General features: G+C 36.9%; 2 protein-coding genes across 2 annotated transcripts in view; both read right to left on the bottom strand.

Annotated features, from left to right (window-relative positions):
- Window positions 1–9,010: 9,010 nt before the first annotated feature.
- Window positions 9,011–15,637, bottom strand: LOC149838886 (uncharacterized). Its single transcript, XM_090006861.1, has 7 exons — window positions 15,528–15,637; window positions 15,105–15,350; window positions 13,929–14,168; window positions 12,673–12,784; window positions 12,375–12,549; window positions 10,548–10,788; window positions 9,011–9,489 (listed from the first exon to the last, which is right to left on the bottom strand). Exons 2-7 carry the CDS (start codon window positions 15,286–15,288, stop codon window positions 9,188–9,190), a joined length of 1,254 nt encoding a protein of 417 aa, XP_089862987.1. The 5' UTR covers window positions 15,289–15,350; window positions 15,528–15,637; the 3' UTR covers window positions 9,011–9,187.
- Window positions 15,638–18,985: 3,348 nt separating this feature from the next.
- Window positions 18,986–21,464, bottom strand: part of NUDT3 (nudix hydrolase homolog 3) — a 100,632-nt gene continuing 98,153 nt past the window's right edge. Inside the window, exons 18-21 of the mRNA XM_090006860.1 lie at window positions 19,784–19,878; window positions 19,616–19,706; window positions 19,385–19,531; window positions 18,986–19,214 (exon numbers count right to left, since the gene is read on the bottom strand). Of these exons, the coding sequence (XP_089862986.1) occupies window positions 19,152–19,214; window positions 19,385–19,531; window positions 19,616–19,706; window positions 19,784–19,878 (396 nt within the window). The 3' untranslated portion in view covers window positions 18,986–19,151. The remainder of the gene's footprint in view (window positions 19,215–19,384; window positions 19,532–19,615; window positions 19,707–19,783; window positions 19,879–21,464) is intronic.

The raw sequence follows: 21,464 nt of genomic DNA, 5'->3' as shown, positions 1-21,464 counted from the left end.
GGTTCAGTAGGATTAAGTGCACTTCAAAGCATTGGTTTTGAGGAAATACAGGATCCAGTTTTATCACCTGTTAAGGAAAACATCGAAAGATACCACATTGTTATTCCTAATGATAGTGTGGTTGATCATTCGATTGTTAATGCACAAATCCAAAGTGAACCTATTGTGGACAATGCGGAAGAACACGAGCAGGATGATCAGGTTTCATCTGAGCCTGAGGAACGACCTGTTTGGAGATCCACAAGGATTAGGAGATCTGCCATACATCCTGATTATGTGGTGTACCTTCAGGAGCTTGGTGATTTCATAGATATGGATGATGACCCGTTGAATTTTATGGAAGTTGTTGAGAGCAAACAATCTTCGCACTGGATTGAAGCCATGAAAGAAGAGTTAGACTCTATGGCTAAAAATCAAGTGTGGGATCTTGTCACGTTACCTAAAGGAGTAAAGCCCGTAGGGTGTAAATGAGTCTTTAAGACCAAGAAGGACTCCAAAGGTAACATAGAGAGACATAAAGCAAGATTGGTTGCTAAAGGATTCACCCAGATGGAGGGCATTGACTATAATGAGACATTTTCTCCTATCTCAACTAAGGAGTCAATGAGGATTATTCTGGCCCTCGTAGCTCATTATGACTTAGAGCTACATCAGATGGATGTGAAAACAGCATTCCTCAACGGGGATCTGAATGAAGAGGTATACATGGAACAACCTCTTGGTTTCTCTGAAAATGATCGTTTGGTTTGTAAGCTTAACAAATCAATATATAGACTTAAACAGGCCTCCCGACAATGGTATATTAAATTTTCCCAAGTCATTGTGACTTTCGGGTTTACAGAAAACATTATTGATCAATGTATATACCTTAAGGAAAGTGGGAGTAAGTTCATTATATTGATGTTGTATGTGGATGACATCTTACTTGCAACCAACGATATTAAGTTACTTTCAGAGACAAAACAGTTTCTTGCATCACATTTTGATATGAAAGATATGGGTGAGGCTGCTTATGTTCTTGGCATTGAGATTCGTCGAGACCGAGCAAAAGGGTTTTTAGGCCTCTCCCAAAGATCCTATATAGAAAAGGTGTTAAAGAGATATGAGATGGAGAATTGTTCTCCTACTTCTACACCCATATCAAAAGGTGACAAGCTGAGCCTAAAGGATTGTCCACAGAACGATATTGACAAAGCACAGATGAGTGCTTATCCATATGCATCAGTTGTTGGCAGCTTGCAGTACGCGCAGACATGTTCTCGACCAGATATTTCTTTTGCAGTAGGGGTACTTGGCATATTTCAGTCTAATCCAGGTTTACCCCATTGGAAGGCTGCCAAAAAAGTCTTGCGGTATTTGCAAGGGACAAAAGACTATATGTTAACGTATCATAAAGTTGATCACCTCGAGGTCATTGGTTACTCAGATGCGGATTTAGGAGGATGCCTTGATAGTAGAAAGTCTACTACTGGGTACGTCTTCTTACTTGCTGGGGGAGCGATCTCTTGGAGGAGTGGAAAGCAGACGACCACTGCTGCCCACACCATGGAGGCAGAATTCATTGCATTGTACGAGACTACTTCGCAGGCTATATGGTTAAAGAACTTCATATCACAGTTAATGGTGGTCGATTCCATTGGGAAGCCACTGAAGGTCTACTGTGATAATGAAGCTGCAGTGTCTTTTTCAAACAACAACAAAAGTACTACGTCATGCAAGCATATGGAATTGAAGTATTTTGTTGTTAAAGAAAGGACAGAGAATCATTTAGTGCATATTGTCAATATTGGTACCAAAGAGATGATCGTTGATCATCTTACTAAAGGGCTAGCACCGGGATTATATTTCGAACATGTAATGAGGATGGGATTGTTAAACTCTTTTTGACATATGCATGTAAATAAAGTGATCACTTTCAGTCTTTTGATTCTCATTATGGTTGTTGTTAATCTCATAAGGATTAGAGATTCAACTAAGGACCTTTAGAATAGAATATAAAGGCCATTCTATTCATCAAGTTATTTCCATAAAGTTTTTTTCTGGTTAAAGATTTATCGTCGGATCAAGTGGGAGAATGTTGGATTAACCACCACGATTAACGTGGTGGTTATCCACAATGTGGATACATCCCCATTGAAGGGTGATCATGCCGATAAATCAGCATGAGATAAAGGGGAACGGTGTGTAACCGTTCCCACCTTATGCATATAAATGTACAGGGTATCATGAGCAACCCTGAGTGTGTGAAAAACGGAGATCGAAGGTCTGCTCACCGATTGCATACGGAAGCCTGGGCTCGTGAAGGGTTGCAGTCCGGCTGAGCGGAAAATTCCGGCGACTAACTCCGGCGACCTCCGACCTCCGACCTCCGTAAATGGCAGCATCAGGTACGTTGTCTACTGCTTTTTCTGTTTTTGTTTTTTTGCAGGGTCACTGCTACAGTGACGCCGTAAGTATTGCCTCCTCGCCGGACTCCGATCCTCGCCGGAAACCCAACACTACCCGCTTAAAATTCAAAGGATCACAGCACAACTGCCTTGCCTCTCTGCTGGGCAGTTTTGTGTGTGTGTGTGTGGGGGGGGGGGGGGGGGTGCACTTTACGCTTAAAGGGGGCAAGGAATTTCAATCCACCCATGTGTTACCTTCACCTAACGTCCTGCCGAGTTGGGCCTTTCGATAGTACTTGGACCGGGTGTGGGTAGCAAAGGATAAGCTTGACCTGATAAACGGGATCCTGGTTCTGTTGTTACTAACCGGCATGAGAACTGAACCAAAGAACCCAGGGGGTAGGGGTTCCTCCTCAAATCCTGTTGAGGAGTTGGGGGATTATTAAAAGTAGACATGAAAGGGGTCACATCAGGATGTCACGCTTGGTTGGAGTTAGCTGACTCTCGGTTGTACGAGATTGTAATGACCTTGACTTATGTAAAAATAGTGATTTTTTTTTAAACAATCGCAAAAACTCAGTCAAAGATTTAAAGCATCACAGATTTAATATACCAAACCACAAATCATATCGTGAAAAATAAATTAAACTTTATTAATTGAATAAATCATAAGTCAAAAGTATGAAAATAATAAAATCGTCTATATCAATATGAGTCATCATGTCAGAACCCAAAACACCATCACAACTCTGGTAGCCTCCAGCTAGTTGGTTATTGAGCATTTGTGCTTCGTAAAATAATTTTAAGAAAATGAGTAAGAATCGAAGTTCTCGTACGAATTCTTCTAAAAATCCAAACAATAAATAAAATAACATAAACAAATTCATGCATAAATTCAAAAGAATCACAAGTAATAACTTAACACAAATACTTTATCATTTAAACATTCAACCAAATATCATGCAGAAATAAATATAATGTGAAATCAAATAATTATGAATGCATAAACTAATTTTGAACAGAAAAATATGCATAATTCAATGCACATGCATGAATAACTTATTAAGTTATTTATCAGAGTTGTTTTTTCATGCATCTCCCTATTAAATAAACATAAATTTAATTTCAAATTTTTCTTAAACCCGATATTCAAAACGAACACAATTTCTGAAGTCCAAGTTAAGTTCTCAGTTATAACTTAACACATAATTTATATTTTATTAATGAGTTTCACATTTGTTCATCGACCGATATCAAGAATCATCATCTTTCATCAGAACATTAGTAATTCTCACTTAATACTGAGATATCAATGAAAATCATCAACCATTAATGTCACTTTCTTGGTATACCAATAACTACAGTTGAGTCAACAACACTATCCGCATGCAAAGTGATTGACTCCCCTTAAAATCATGGCCAAGAGGTGAACCACCATATAGGGTTAAAGAACACAATCGCACACGAAGTTTTAGTATCATCACAGTCCTCCATGACTGTCATCAAAGATTCTCACACTGTGGAAGGGACATCAAGGAAGAGACTAATTACATTGTTTGATCTCTTTTATCATTTCAACACAATTTCAAGTTCTTTACACAAGAACCATCTTGCAAATCCACATACAAAATAAATAAATCTTGGGTTTGACCCTCATAATTTAACAATGTAATTAAATTTGAAAAACCAATAATTTTCAGAAATGCATTTTGCAATGCAAAAATAAAATCAACAACAGTTGAAGCAACACATGCTCTTGGCCTATACGGCTCGCAGTGATTCACATCTGACTACCAACACATCTCAAAAGTAATTTATGCAACTTGCAAAATTTCAGTAAACATGCAATACACACTATTACCAAACATATTCACAATGCACATTCAAAACACAAAATATGAATGCACATTAAGCCAAGCACATAAGCATGCGAATATAATGCTCGCATAACACATCATTCATGATCAATTTCATGAATAATCAACCAAACATGCATATGATTAAATTAATTTTAGATTCATGAGTATGATATGCATAATTGCAAACCGATCCATTTAAGATCAGATTTACGTATCAATAAAAAAGAATATATATTCCAATCAAATTTATATACACGATCAATTTCATATACTCAAATCAACTATACAATAAATTTACCAATGTTGATTCGGTTCATATACATACTCAGAATTATGTACATATATCGACCATAGTAAGAGAAGTACAATCCACGAATCAGATTAATGTATATAATCAAATTCATGCACATGAATCAACCACTCAACCATAACCATATCATAATTGTTTGATTATCAATCCAATAGTTGGGGTTGATCCATGTACATAATCAAAATTATGTACATGGGTCGGCCAAGCTGAAAATTACATATTAACAACATGCTGGTTGATCCATATACATGATTATAATCATATACATGGGTCGGTCAAACCTGAAATAAATTCATATTTAGCATGTTGGTTGATTCATAGCAGACCACAATTAACCATGTATCAGCATACTGGCTGATCTATATATATGAATAAAATCATGAACATGAGTCGGTCAGATCAAAAGTACACATGAACCAACCTACGTATTGATCCATGTACATGAATAGAATCATTTACATGGGTCAGCCAGACCTGTATAACATGTAAACATGTTGGTTGATCCATGTACATGAGCATACTCATGTACATGGGTCAGCCAAACCTGTGTACTCACATGAACTACACACTGGCTAATTCATATACATGATTGTAATCATGTACATGGGTTGGCCAGACCTGTGTACTCAATTATAGCATATTGTTTTGGATATATATAAGTACAGAACTCGACAAAATTGAAACATAAAAATATATGCAGATGCATGAACATGTGTCTCGACAAATCTGAACCAAAATAATATATTCAGATGCATGAACATGTGTCTCGACATATCTGAACCAAAATAATATATTCGGATGCATAAACATGTAACTCAACATATCTGAATCAAAACAAAATATTCAGATGCATGCGCATATGATCAATAGAACCAATATATATATATATATATATATATATATATATATATATATATATATATATATATATATATATATATATATATATATATAATCGACAAATCTGAATCGACAAAATATATATTAATATGCATGTATATAAAACTCGACAAATCCGAATCAAGAATATATTTTCAAATGCATGTATATGAAACTCAACAAATCTGAATCAAGAATATATTTTAAGATGCATGCATATGCAATTCGGCAAATCTAAATTAAGGAAATAAGTATTCAGATGCATGATTATGCAACTCAGCCAATCTGAATAAAAAATCATGGTTATGCAACTTGACCAATCTAAATCATAGAAATAATATTCAGATGCATGGTTAAGCAACTCAGCCAATCCTAATCAAAGAAATAATATTTAGATGCGTGCATAAGAAGCTTGACAAATCTGAAAACAGCAAATAGAGAATCAGATTTGTAACCATCGACCAACTTAGAATATATATATATATATTCAGATTTGTGTGAACATGAGAAAATCGACAATATGAATTCAGATTCATAGTTTAAAAATCGATATGCATACTTTCAACAGAGATGAACAAAGAAAATCAATAGATCATAAAAACATTAACTATATATATATAGCTTTAAAAAAAATAGATTTTTGTTTTTCCTTTTGAATCTATGCCCAAATTGATTTATACATATTCCTTTCTCGTACTAATTAAGAAAGGAACCCATACCTTGATTTGTAGCATGAAAAAGATAAAAAAATTGATAGATGCTTTAAAAAAAATATAAAAAAAAAAAACTTTTCTTTTTCTCCTGTTTTGCGTCATTGCTTTTTTTTTCTCTCTATCTAGAATAAGAATTCTAGAGAAAGAGTCTAACCCAGCTTATTTATATTATTCTAATATATTCTAGAGAGGGGTGTCGTCCTCTCTAGAAGCCCCTTTACTTGGGTAGTCACTTAGAACTCTACTCTTTTTATTCTTTTAGATATTTTCTCTTTAATTTAAAAAAAAATATTTAATTAATATATTAAGAGAATATTTCAAAGAGTGACACCTCTTTAGGGAAGGCTCTACGAGCTAAAGTTCTGTCATCCTTATTGTATTTAAAAGTTTTAAAATAGCCTTAGATGAATTTTGAATGTAAATTTGAATTCAAGATCTTGTATTGACAGATCTATACTAACTTGGATCAAATTAGTTTTCATGATTTTTATAAATTAAAATATAAATATATAATTTAAAAGTTATCATGAAAAAATACTAGATATTTGAAGGGTTTCCCGCTCTTCTCACGTTGAGTCCCATACCTCGACATTGAGTCGCGTCTCGTGTCTTCTTCGATCGTGTCTACCTCCATCGATCCTTTCGGCATTCCGGTAGTTTCACTCTCCACCTTCTACAAACATGCATGGGGTGTGACCTGCGTGAGCGACATGCTGCTTTTCGGTGTCACTCGAGTCTCCTTTCTTGAGGTTGACGCCCCTGTAGATCGGTATACTTGTCTTGCTCCATCACCATGAGAGCCTCCATCTTTCTTAGCACCATCGCTGAAGCCTGAGTTCCTTGGTCGGTTTCCACCGCCATTGATGTGTCAGACGATGTAGTCTTCGTCTACCCGGGTGATCCCTGGGTTGTTTCCCCCCGCAAGATGTCGAATCTGTTTCCCTTTTTTTGACCCGATTGATTCTTGGTTCTCTTGCGAGTCCGGCGAGACACCCTCACCTGAGACCATCCTTGTTGTTCCTCTTCTCCCCCTTGGCTTTCAATCACCGATTTCTTGCTGCAACCTTCTATTGAATATGAAATCGAGCCACATATCATACAGAGCGTGATATTGTTTTCATACCAATACCAATCCTCCCGGAAAACCCGCAATAACTGACCATTTTAGCAGTTCTAGCAGCTTCTCATAGCACCCTGCCGGAATCTTGATCGTCGGGGTGTTGTTCCGGTCGTCTGCCTTGAGGGCCGTAACAGGTTCAGAATCCCCCTTATCGCCTTCTTCAACAATCTTTGCCCAAGATTTCTTGTTTTGCGCTTGTGCGGTAGGTGTGGCCTTGAACGAGGCATTCACTACCCTTCCTCCCAAAGTCTGGTAGCAGTCACCAATGGCTTCAGGGTGACCCACCAGGGGCCAGCCATTCGGGACTCCTTCCCCTTCGGCGTCGGTTTCTCCCTCTTCATCCTCTTGATATTTAAAATTTCGGTTCATTGTAGACTGTTGATCTTTCAGCCCTCATAAAATCTGACATGTGTTTGAAAAACATGATCCAAAGGTTTGTTTCTACTAAACTTAATACGAAGAATACATCTAATTAGATATGCAAAAAACTGAAAAAAATAAAAAATATTACATTTTTTTATAAGAAGGTTCCTTACTCACGAGGGTAGCTAACATTACCCCCAGGGTTGGCACAATTTTTAAAGGATTATATGAGTATTTAAAGATATTGTTATAGGTGAATAAAAATAATAGCATGATATATATTATATAATGACATTATTAAAGTAGCTATTCTGCATTCAACCCATCATGCACAACTCTCAAAAGGATAATTTACACCTTAACAAGCTCAAATGAATTTAGAGGTGCAGTTTGAAGTTTTGTATTAAAAAAAAAGATGCGCAAGTAATGAGAATACAAAGATAGTATACTTTTGAAATTCATGTGTCATGTTTCATTGGCACCTTTAGTTGAGTAGCAAAACATTTTTTCAGTCTAGAATCATATTTTTTAAGAATAATCATTTGTAACTTTTTGTATCATAATATATCACTAATTCACCATTGCAAAACTATAATAAAAAATTTATTTTTCACAATTATAAATACATGAAATGAACTTCAACTATATATGGTACGAGTTTATTAAGCATTTGGAAGAATTTCAGAATGAGTCTAGTATTTGACACTCATATATGATTTTGGAATGAGTTTTGTACTGTTACCCGCCTATCTGGTAGGAGTAAAGCTTGATACGCGATGCACAAAAGGTATGCGGAGTATCAATATGAGAAAGAGAAAGAAGAGCCAATCGCCCCTTTATGTGGGAATGAAGGTTAGATATCTAACCCATGAATAGAGCTATGGACCTAAAAGTAGTGCTTGTTAGCCGTTTAACTAAATAGGGTTGGTGGGAAGAGAAGCGATCAGTTCTGGGAGGGCCCACTGGATCAAGACCAATGGACAACTTTTATCAATAAAAACTTAGCTCTGGGCTCCACATAATGATCCAGCTTCGATCCATCAGGCAAGTATAGGGCTGGAGGCAGCACATGAGGTCTCACATCCACCATAGGTTAAGTTAAATAGGGATACTCTTGTCCTTCATTTATTGAGTTGATTCGAAGAGAAGTCCTCGAGTGCTAAGCCCCAAAATTTGGTGGGTGGGTACATAAATTCACAACTTTAGATGATGGAATAGGTAAAACCTGCAGCTAGTGGGGCGCCTAGTCCAGGCCTTGAAACTTCATATCTAGTTTAGTTCCCACAGAAACGTTAGCCATCTGAGTCCCATTTGATGAGACCCTGGGATCAAAAGCTATATTTAAATGATTATTGCTAAGGAATATATGGACACCAAACTTCCTTACCGGAGAAGACTTATTTACAATACACCATTTTCCACGTTCATAAGGTCACAGAAATGGAGAAGTACCAGAGTTATTATAGAACCATACAGCAAAGCACACCCACAAGCAAGAGAACTTAATGTTGTAGAGCCTCAAAGAGGCTTAAGAGTTAAGGTGACGTTGCACTTTCTTACACCGTGAACTCCCTGTCCGGGAACAGAATAGGGGCAACAAGGGACCAGATGTACAAGGCAGCAGTCACCCACCCAGTTACAGCACGGACCCAAACAGATGACCATCCAACGTCAACAAGTTTCCCGCTTCCGCCGACCGAGCTTGTCCAGCCAGTTAGAAGCATTGCAGAGTACATACTTGCCAGAGAGAATATGAGATGGAAGAAAGAGTAGGAATATGTGACCGGACGTTCTTTCTCTTTCTTTCGTTCTTCCTGCTGCTCCAACTTGTCGAAAGAAAGTAAAGGCTTCTGTGAACCTTTCATCAATCAAAACAAGAACGATTTTCAGTATAAGCTCAACATCATAACTTCACACGTATGCACACATAATCGCAGCATCAAAAAGCATGCACGTCACCCACCCTCAAACAACTTTTTGGCAGTTTGGCTACATTTTGGTTCAAAGCTGCTTGGGATCTTGAAGCATGGAATTAGATATTTGTCATTCCTTTGCTCTATGTGCGTGTGTAAGACTGTATATTTGATCATTGATGGGTAATTTGATCGTTCAGTTAGGTTAATGGGTAATTTGATCGTTCAGTTTGGTTGATGGGTATTTTCTGATCAGGCATTTGTGTATTCCTCTCTGTGACCGTGTATGCTCGATCATTTGTATGTTTGAGGACTATGGTTTGGTTGGTGGGGTAGTTTTTCAATACTGATTTTTATGCTTTGATTGATGCTAATTTTATCATATATTTGGTAACTTTTGCTCCATGACCCTGTATTTTTATCATTGATGGGAATCAGGATTAAGTTTGGTTAATGAGTAGTTTCGGATAGTTGATTTTTATCCTTTGGTTGATAGATAATTTTTTTATTATTGATGCACTTATATAGTTATATTAGTTATTTAGGACCTTAGGTTATTTTATTCTTAGTATAAAATTATAATCTATATGCCTATCATTTATTTTTGGTAAATTAGGCAAAAAATCGTGAATGGCCCAAGTCACTGAGTGGCAAATGACCAATCTTTGACCGAGTTCCAAGAATGCTAACCTTGATTATATATATATATATATATAGAGAGAGAGAGAGAGAGAGAGAGATAATCCTCCAATCCATACCCCTAGGGCCTAGACTATGTGACATAGCACCTCATTTTGAACAGGACTGACTTGAATGTCCCAATCGTGATTTATGTCATTTCTTTACCATATGGAAAATATGCTTTATTTTATCTCAGATAATTTACAATATTGAATCAAACAGCATTGGATTCATATCACAAAGTCAATTGCTGCTAGCAAGAACATACAATCAACTTTTAAGGTAAAATAGCAAATCAACGTAGGCTGTTATCATTACTGACCTGCACGGGGTGAACTTGGTGGAGAAAGCAAAGCAGTGGAAGAGCCTGCACGAACAGCAGAGTATACGACAGAAAGAACTGTTGTCATTAGCCCCAATACTAAGGTACCAGTCGAAACAGCCTTTGAATGATTATGAAGGCCATTGCACTCATAATCTCGTGGTTCACTGGAAAGGGCGCTGTAGCACAGGTAAGTGCAATACAGTGAAATAACAGAGGCAGGCAAAAGGCTACCATTGACCTGTAGCATCAAAATAACTATTTGTCAGGAAAAGAACAAAACACAAAGAACATCAGGCTCACTAATTAAGATATGAATCTATTGAAAAGCATCCTAGTCGATAACTAAAAAAAAGAAAAAATCTAAAGGAAAAAGCATAATGGTTTTCTTTCAAATGAAAACAAACATCATTTTGATTAGTACATTTGGTGGGCAACCTAGCCACTGTGAACTGATGCATTAGAGAACAAGGGTGAATGAAGCATTCATGTTTGTGTCTGTGTGTATGAGAGCGCGAGAGAGAGAGAACCTCTTATTCAGAAAAAATCAGTCAAAGGCTTTCTTACTTAGCGTGGTTATTAAGCACTCCCTACCACATGGAATCAGCAGAACTACCTGGCTCCATCCTAGCCTACCCAGGCCTAAACAAGACCCTTCTTTTTCTCTAAACTATGCTTAAATCCAAAAGGGTAGTCCAGGATTTCATCATATGTGGGTTAGGCCAACTTTCTACAGGTTGGTTCACCGAATGAATCAGATTTACCCCATACACATTAGTGCAAACCAAGGTTGTCAAACTAGGAAGCAGAAGCGAGAAGCGATGCAATTTAAAAAGTATAGGAAGCAAGAAGTGAGGGATAAAAAAAGCAATATAAGAATTGAATTGGAATTAAAATTGAACACAAATAAAAACTAAAATAAAAATGACTATTCTTAAATTTCATGATTTTTTAGTGTAAGAATTAAATTTTTAGCAAAATCTAAAAATATTGACTGCCAATTTAGAGGAAGCACATGGAAGTGAGTGAGGAGTGAGAGGAAACACATAAAAAACATGAAAAGTAGAGTGAGAGAACATATAACAAGAATAGATGAAGCATGTAGAAAGCACAGGATGAGAGTGAGAGAATCAAGATTCTTATCAAGTTTCGGAAGCGAGGAGTATTGTGCTTCCGAAGCGAGTTTCCGGGAAGTGGGCTTCCCACCTATCTAAGAAGCTTCCGGTAACTCTGGTGCAAACCAAGAGCCGCTTACAGTACAACCTGGATCAAACATGAATGACATGGCTTATGACCTCAACCTGCATTTGATGCATGTGACCAATCATATCCACAGGCCTGACCAAGTCACTCGAATATAAGTCCGATTTGTCCCAGGTCCATCTGAATCAGAATCAGACCATACTTGGATACAACTTAACACTAACTGAATACAAAAACAGCAATTCAGTCTATATAATTCATGTGGTAAAGTGAGATTCCATAAGGAATTATCCATTACAAAGAGGTAGCACAAAATATTAAATGTTTTATAAACATGAGGTTTAATAGTCATCAACAATACTTAAAGGACAGAAAACCAGGGATCGCAAACACAACTACCAGTCTTGAGTGCAGAAGATGCATCAACAAATCACTCCAGATATAAAAAACTACTAAAACTAACTTATATCAAAACTATCTCTAATATATACCTAGTTTAATGCTTGTCACTGATCAGCAGTGTTTGACTTTAGGCCCTTGACAACAAATTATATGATGCTACAATATTTCAGTGAAGAATAGAACTATAGAGCATCCTTTGTACATATTATTGTTAAAGCTTACCTTTGGATGCAATGCAGCAACAGCAAAAACAAAAGCGAGGATCAAAGTCATGACAATAAAGAAGGTGTTGAGACCACAATCATGTCCAGATGGTGTGAACCAATGGAAGAGGAGCCCCGTAAATGAGAATGTTATCACGTAACAGATGAGTGAGGCAACAAACAGTGCCACATACCTGCAATCAATAAGAATGTTTTAGATGAGAAAGACACCAGCAAAATATGTTTGAGTAATGAAAACTGTAATTATGAAATAGATTCCAAAATATTGAGCAACAAATGGAGATCAACAGACAAACCAGAACTGTTCATCCTTCCTAACCCATCTGTCATTCCATTCATGCACAAAGTCCAACAAGAGAACAACTTGAACAAGAAGAAACAATCCTGCACCAAACTTTGATGTAGTCTCTGCATTTTAAACAGTAAAAAGTGAGACCCACAATAAGGGAGTTGTACTCTGGATTTTATGACAGGAAAAGGATCCAATATCTGGAAATAACAAGAGAATAGTGCCATGTTGGGCATGTAGCTGGATGGCCCTTTCATCTTATAAACATGATTTTCCATTACGGTAATAACATGGGTCATAACTCAAGACTATGTAACATGGATACTTCTACCAAACCACCATACCTGTGCTGTACATGTCAACATGGGTATCGGTTGCGTACTTCATGTATGGATCAATACGATTATGGACCTAAACCAATTTTATGATCCGGTCAACTTGTGGTGAACAAGCAAGACTAAATGTGTCTAAACTCTAAAGTGTTAGTTAACTATATATCCTTGACATGTTTTAGACTTTTAGTTTATTATTGGCAGTCTGTAACATCAGACCGTTTGCAAGATTTAACACAATCGTGCAAGTTTGTGTGTGTATACATAATACATACATATGTAAGTATGTGTGTATGCATGCAGGCATGAATGTATGTATGTATAGGGTGATGAGAATATGAAAACAGAAATATGCAAACTCGGTTTTTCAATCACTCTTATTCTCTTTCCTTGCCTCTTAAATAAAGAGGGAAAATCACATGATATTCGGCAAATTTCTAGCATTCTTCTTGAGGACCTTAAATGGGAATTATGCCAAATGGGACATTAGCATAGGCAGATTTACCACATCAAAAAGACTGAAAAATTCCATCAGCTTTATGCAATGAGGGCGCCAATTTATGACATCACAAACCATATTTCTAGTTCACTTAATGAACAGAAATGTTATGCACAAGAAGTTATTTCAACACACACTAATGACTGATCAACAAATGTATACCAATTTTCTGGGTGCATTGAACAAACAACAGTATTTACTGCAAGATGCAAAGCACATAACTTAGGCATTGGTACCTTTACAGAATAACATGTGTTAAAGTCCAAAGTCAAAAGAAAATTCCTGAAAAGGGCACATGAAGCAAGGAATTTGTCCATAGAAAACAACAAAAACCATCAATATTTGACCTGTTATTGAGAATTAGAATACTGTGATAGCTCATTCTATCATTGAATGCCTATAGAAAAGAATCTTTATTGACAAAAACCTTACCGTAAAAGCTGATCAGTTCATTTGGGAGGAAAAACATCAGTATTACCACAATACACCAGCTTGTAATCTTTGCCATCCATCCACCATGGTGGAGACTATCTCGGACATCATTCTGGTCCTTGACCCCAATCATTAAAACTGCCAGGATGGTGAAGAACAAGAAGTTTCCAAAGCTCACACGCAGCACAGCATCAGTTTGAAACCACTCTCTATCTGGAGTTTGGTGAAAATGGTTTATCCCTACACAATCCACAAAATTGATTTATCCCTTTTCTGTAACCCATAAAAAAAAAGATTAAAGAAGAATACAAGTTACAAAGTCATACACATGATCGTATGCGCAACTGTTTGTTCAGTCAAGCAATGCAGCAATGCAGCAATCCTAGCATGTAGTGTTAAAAGCCTAAAAAGTGAAATATCAGGAAGCAAAAGAACAAAATATGCAACCCTCCCAAGTTATCAGATGGCAAAATGATTCTCCAAGCAGCCTGAATAAAACGAGAACAGATCACTTGTTGAAGCAAGATCAGTTACACGGTAATGTGGCAATTGTATATAACACAATATATAGATCTTCCATCACTATAGAATAAACCTAGGACTACGTGTGAGAGAAGACATGCCTCTTGACACAGGAAATATGTCCACAATATTCTGAAACTTCATAGACAAACAATAATGGCAATTCTGCCCTAGTATCAGTTTTCCAAGCTATAATTTACAATATTCACAACGTTTTCGATGATGATGATGATGATGATGATGGTGATGACATGGACGACGAAGGTGATGCTGATAAAAGAAAAGAAACTGAAGACTCGTATTTAGTACCTAAAAAATCTAGAAACAAAAACCAATCCACATGTCTCTGTGAGCATAAGACTCCAATGGCAAATTCAGCAGTACCCACAAAAAGAAAATAATTGTAATTTTTATTAAGTCTTGATGGATAAGCGAGGGGTTGTATAAAGGATGCCTGAACAATCCATATACAACATCGCCAAGGAAATTAACCATCAAAATTTCGTGCTACGAACAAAAACAGGAAATCGGAGACGAGGCAAGTAAAGAAGAATGGAGAAAAAAAATAAAAGAATAAGAAGAAAAAGTCAAAGGCAAACAGGGGAAAACGAAGGAAACAAAGAAAAAGAAAAGAAAGCCCTCTGGTTGGCTTACATGGGATCTTCTCCATCAGAGGGGCGGCGACCTCCCTCAGGATCCAGGAGACGATCAAAGAGAGCGCGAAGAGGCCGCAGTAGGCGATCCTCGCGGAACGCCGGCTTATGCCGCCGGCCACCGAGCGGCAAGCCTCGCAGGCGCACGCCGCGCAGCACGACGCCAGGCAGGAAGCTGCCCACATCTTCGCCCTTCCTCCTCCTCCTCAGCTCCGAGCTCCTCTCTCCCTCTCTCTCTTTCCCTTTCCTAACCAAGAAAAGCAAACAATAAACAAACAAGATTGCTACGAATTCGAGGAATCAGAGAAGAATCGTCGAAATTATCTATTATCGATCACGAATTTGCGCTGCAATCATAAACTCATATATATATATATATATATATATATAGAGAGAGAGAGAGAGAGAGAGAGAGAGAGCAAACCCTAGAAAACCTTTCTCTTCCCCTGCGAAGGGATTGAATCGGTCGCAGCGATGGAAACAGAATTCTTATGCCTTTTTCTCGCGTCTCGTTCTTTCTTTCGTATAATCGTACATATATACCCAACTCGTGTTTGCGTGTCATTTACGGGATGTTGGGTGGGGCTCGTAATTTGCATCTTCTCTAATAGCTGAAGCTGACCACCATAAAACATCGACGATATTTTTAAAATATCCGAATTTATCTTCGCGTTTATCAAAATATCTCCTATTTTTAAAAAATTGCACTTCTTATCGCGTTACGGGTGCCTCTTTGCATGTAATTTATGTTAAATTAGTTATTTGAAGAATGTAGCTTGGGCTCTTATCGTTGTTTTCAATGAACAGTATGATCCTGAAATTTGTGATTTTTTCAACACGGAAAATGTTGGCTACCAGTTTCAAATCACCAAGTGGAAAACCCCTTTTTTCTTTTTCTTTTTTACATATTTGACCCTCCAAATGCTATTTACATGTTTGGTTTAGTAAAAACAAGTTCCCAAATCATGTTTTTATGTTGGATCTTCTCAACCAAAACTTCATCCATAAAAAAAAAAATTGCATTTTTATGTACAAGTACAACTCAAGTTGTCAATCTGTGACCATGTTGAACACATCCATGGAGTCAGATTTGGACAAAACAGCCTCCCCAGATGTGTTCCAACTAAGGGGTTCCACACCCACTAGCATAGCTAATATTTTTGCTTATGTGATTGCCTAAATTTGAGATATTAGAGGCAAAATTCACATTGCCATTTTAGCTTGGATCTAAACTTTAACCTGAATTTGGACTTGCAAAGTAGGTTTATTTGGATTTGGAATTGGACTTGGATCATATCCAGACAATGGTCTTTCAATCAATTTGGACCTAGATTTCATGTATGATGCTCATGTTTCCGATTGATTTTGACCTTGAATTTAGTTGCAAAAGAGATTTGAAACTAAATGTAGCTTGGAAATAAAAGAGCAAATAATAAGTGACTTTAGACTCAAAGTAAGAATGAAAGTTCATCCCCAATATGGATTAAAATATGGACATGGATATTGATCTGTCAAAAAATGACCATACTATATGGGTAATTTGATTTGATTCCCTAAAAAACCTATAATTTGTGCTATTCTTTTGATGTTCAAAATCGTAAATAATCAACATCGTTAGAACATTTTTACCCTTCACAACTGTGAATTGAGGCCTTTTTGCGATAAAACTGTACCGCTCATCGACTAGGTCTAACTCTCACTTAAATACATAATGCAGGTTTTTTTGTGTGAATTTAGACCTCACGAACTCGCATAAATTTATTTGCAAATTTTTGGTGAAACTGAAACCACCAAAATCGCAAATATCATATTTTCGTATGTAATAAAAAAATTTGCATAAAAATATTTGTGAAATACATCTCGCAAATAACATACTGTTTTGCATATATCCTGAAATCACAAAAATTTATGTGTGAAACACTTACCACTAATTTCACAAATATCTTACATTTTTTCATATAGTGAATGCTTTCACGTAAAATTATTTGTGAATCTCTAGATATTACAAATATCGCACTTAAATATTTGCAAAACTATGACAAATATATGATATTTCTTATTTTTCTGAATTTCCTAAATCATATATAAACCCATTGTAGTACCAAGCCTACTTATTTTTGCATAATTTAGGGTTTTTTTATTTTCTCTCCAAACAATGGTCTATCAACCTGCTTCTCTTCTGGCAGCTATTTTCAACTCATTTGCATATATCATACTTATTTGCATATATATTCTAAAATCTAATGAAGTATATTAAAGTATATCGCATAACATTTGAACTTGCACCAGTGGTTTGAGTTGACTTATTATTTTTAAGACATCCTGACGTAATTTATGATAAATGACTGATGCAATGACATCATCCAAATGGCAAATGAGTTATGGAGACAGAACAGGCTATAAAGAAAGAGCAAATTCTAGGCACGTTTGGCCACCTCATGAGATTCAGAATCTCATGCAAATGAAAATGAATCTCATTTACACAACTAACCAAACATCAGAAACTGAAAAGGAGAAACTGAATGTGATTTGAGATAACATTGAGGCATGTTTGCTTTGGTCACAGATGGAGATTAACAATCACAATTGAGAAAATAGAAGCTGCGATTGTTGATCACAAGTTCAATTTTGTGACCAGTTTTCACAAAATTCAAGGCAGAACAATCATAGCCGGTAATCACAACTGTACTTTTCTCATGTTTCACTAACCTTGAGAAAGTGTTGTGATTGTGATTTACAATTAGAGAAACTTGAGAAAATAAAAAAATAACAGGGCATTGCAAGGAGTGTATCCCATATGATTTCAAATCACAAGGTGGAATGTGTGATTTGAAGTCACGACTCTAAAATCACATGAGATGCAACCTAACATCCACATGATGCCACCCAAACCATGGTTAGTTAAAGAGTTTAAAGTGATTATTAGCAGCCAAAAGCCACCACGAGATGCCCAAAAGAGGCATTATGAATGGGAGTGGCGATTCTCCTCTCGGCACGTTTGCAAGTAGGAAAGACCACTGCCCTGACAAAGCGGCTGAGATTTGTCTCATCAGGATGAAAGAGTGGATACAACTTTCACAGGCAAATCTTCTTGCCGTCAAAAATGCCTTTTCTGGGGATTTTCCCTGAGAAATTGAATCACATGTTTGCAAAGCTGTTAAGAACTTTATCACCTGAGAAAGTATGGCCTACTTTCCCAAGTTAGAAACTAATTTACAACGTTTTGCAAACGTGCCCATAGTCTCCCTGCCATGCACAAAAAAGGATGATAATGAGGACAACTCCCTCAAGTTCCCCTTCCCCATCCCCTCCCCGCTAGTCTATTTGAAGCCAAACACACCCTTTAATTAGGGCTCGGTCAATCGATTGTAAATTACCACAGGAGAATTTTGTGACACAGTTCATGCCTGTTTGGCTGAACCCCATTTTGTTTTATGTATGTGAAATCTACCAAGTAGGGCAAAAATGAGAACAAGAAACCCCTCTAGGGCAAGGCATCTGTCAGCAGCAAGGGTAGACCCAGTCCATAGAAATATTTCATAATAACAATCTGAGAACAGGGATGGCCCAATGCCAACGCACTTTTTTTGCCTGATCTAGAGAGAAAAGGTATTTGAGGTTGACTCTGATAAGCACCGAGGCAGTTTTAAGCCAAGAAGGTAGCCCAAGTCCAATGATAGCTTCTGCGGTGAGAAATGACATAGAGCAAGCAAGATTTAGAACTGCATGGATCTACTTTAGATCACAAATTATGAATCTAAAGTAAATTAAGCTTCTCAAGCCCCTCCAAACCCAGACTTTGATGAAGAAAAAGGACCTCTCTCTCTCGTGAAGCATTTTCCAGAACAAGATAAACATACAAAAGGCATTCCTCCCATGGATGCAGAAACATCAAATGCTAATAACTTGTATTATACAATTTTTTCCTCGAGTCGCGTTAGACAACAGAGATGACAAGGACTTTAAACTTCCACAATTAAAAATACAAACGCTACATTGACTTACCTGGCACAATTCACCAGGCTATGTTGATTCAATGTGTTTAAAATTACTTGTGGGCCTCCAACAAGGTATCTGCGAGCCTGAATGTAGGACTAATATCCACAGGAACCTGCAATTAGTCAAGCAAATTAATTAGATAGAACACAGACAATGCAATAAAGACCTGTTATTTAAATATCACAAACAAGAAACGATTATATTAGATGCGCCATAGAGGCCAATTGAGATGTATTCTGGATGACCATATTGATCTGGTAAGCCAAACATATAGTATGATACCTTGATTTTTTCAAGCTTTTCCAAAGCATTCTTCAATGGTTGTGTCATCACAGCATACTCGTTTAGAAGTAAACCTGCAGCAGTTTTGTCCCCTGTTGCCTGGATCAACAATATCTCCTTGCTCAAACCTTCAACAGCACCTTCAACCTTCATCGCAAACATCAAGTAGTTTTATAGTGGAGAAAACTAGTAGTAGTAAACAATAAAGAATCTTAATGAAATAGCAATTACCTTCGTAAAATCAACTGAAAATGTTCCATCAGAATGCATAATGAAGGCTCCTTTTGCAAATAACCAATTGAATTGTAGTGCCTGTCCTTTTCTGCTTCCAGCGAGAAATAATCAATATTTTATCAAATTTATATTCCCACATAAATAATTTATTGCAGAAATAGTTACCCATGAGCTTCTTTCAATCCAAAGCGTACAGACCGAAAGCAACCAGCAAGGAAGGAAACATACATTGACCTTCGTAAACTTCTTGGAAGCAATCCCTAGAAGGTTAATAAGGTACAGAAGTCACTCATCCAATAACATCACAAATAATCAATTAATAATAGAACCTAAACAAGCATCATCCATCTCCAATAGAGTTTTGATTATCACAATATCATGGTAAAAGGAATAACTGACAGAACTAAGGTTTAAGAAAATAGAACTCCATGAACTTTCAGAAATTTCACACACACTAGAGGCAGTTTCTTATAATAGCTAAGATGTTTTTAATAGCAGAGGGGATATGATTTGGCGCTTTAAATCTTTATAAGATCTTGCCCCCATAAAAGTATGCAATTATTTTTGGATCTGGCAATGCTCAGACTTCTCCTTGACTAGCTCAGAGAAAAGCACTTTGACCTCTCTATCTATGACCAACCTCTAGAAGGCATTCTGAAAGACATGATGACAGCCAAGCAAAGACCTGCTGTTTAGCTGTTTGACCTAATAGGCTACTTGAAGTCACAAGTAAACCTGTTTGTCTACTTGGTCCTCACCACTATAATCAGCCAAGTAGATTCACACTTTTTAGCCAGCGCCTGCCTTTCAGCAGAGGTGAAATTTGACCTGATCAAGATTCTCTTATAACAAGAGCCAAGTACCCACACTGACAATTAGCTCGAACATATCTTGGTCATTGGATGGGAATTTTTTTTAAATTGGAATCACTTAATCATTCGGGTGAAAAGGAGTGCATGTGAAGTGAATTGTTAAAATATAGTGTATACATATTCACAGTACTTTTATATGTAAACTGAAATACCCATCAGGGGTATTTCAGTCTTTTCCTTATGTAAAAGGTGTCGATCCACTAGGGGCTGACTTAGAATATGTATTTTTTATTGTTTTCTTTTCTTTTCTTTTTATTTAATGCTATAACTGTTGGAATGGCTGTAATGAGATATGTGGAAGTATAACTAGTGCTATAAGCACTTACAATGTCCACCAACGGACACACAAAAGAGATAATAGCCAAGTCCACAAAGGGACAACACAACACAAAATATAAATGCCTCTTTATTGAAAGAGAGGGAGCTCTCAAGAATGAAAATATACAAAGGGGTTCACCCCTATTTATACAAATAAAATGAGAGAAGGGGGAGGCCAAATGGCCTCAAAAGAAGAGCCACAAAGGGGGCTCCCATGGAGTCGTTGGGGCCCCCAACGGTACAAATGTGACCGTTGGGGGCCCCAACGACTCAATGATGGGGCCCCCTTAAGTGGGTAAAAAGGAAGAAAATAAAAATAAAAAATAAAAAAATAAATGCAAAAAATTTAAAAAAAAAGGAGAAAAACAAGTACCCCTATTCGTACATGTGAAATGACTAAAATACCCCTATCGGGTATGATTGAATATATATATATATATATATTGATTACATGTATTTTAACACCCTCCCTCAAGCTTTACGAGGATATAACCGAAAGCTTGTTGAGAAGTAACATAAAACGAGGAGTTGCAAGGGCTTTAGTGAAAAAGTCCGCCAACTGGTACTCAGAAGTAACTTAAGGCAGTGCTATGGTTCCTCTTAGGTATTCATCACGAACGTAGTGGCAATTCATCTCGACGTGTTTAGTACGCTCA

The sequence above is a fragment of the Nuphar pumila genome, chromosome 5, assembly GCF_984573655.1.
Source record: "Nuphar pumila chromosome 5, dmNupPumi1.hap1.1, whole genome shotgun sequence".
Lineage (NCBI taxonomy): Eukaryota > Viridiplantae > Streptophyta > Magnoliopsida > Nymphaeales > Nymphaeaceae > Nuphar > Nuphar pumila.
This window is presented reverse-complemented; position numbering and strand designations above follow the sequence as displayed.

What these genes read in the sequence shown, in the direction of transcription:
- LOC149838886 (XM_090006861.1), bottom strand. Translation starts at nt 15,288, where the DNA reads ATGTGGGCAGCTTCCTGCCTGGCGTCGTGCTGCGCGGCGTGCGCCTGC. An exon ending in TCTGATGGAGAAGATCCCAT is followed by an intron (nt 14,169 to 15,104) that starts GTAAGCCAACCA and finishes TGGATTGTGTAG; the next exon opens with GGATAAACCATTTTCACCAA. An exon ending in AGGAAGGATGAACAGTTCTG is followed by an intron (nt 12,550 to 12,672) that starts GTTTGTCTGTTG and finishes TATTGATTGCAG; the next exon opens with GTATGTGGCACTGTTTGTTG.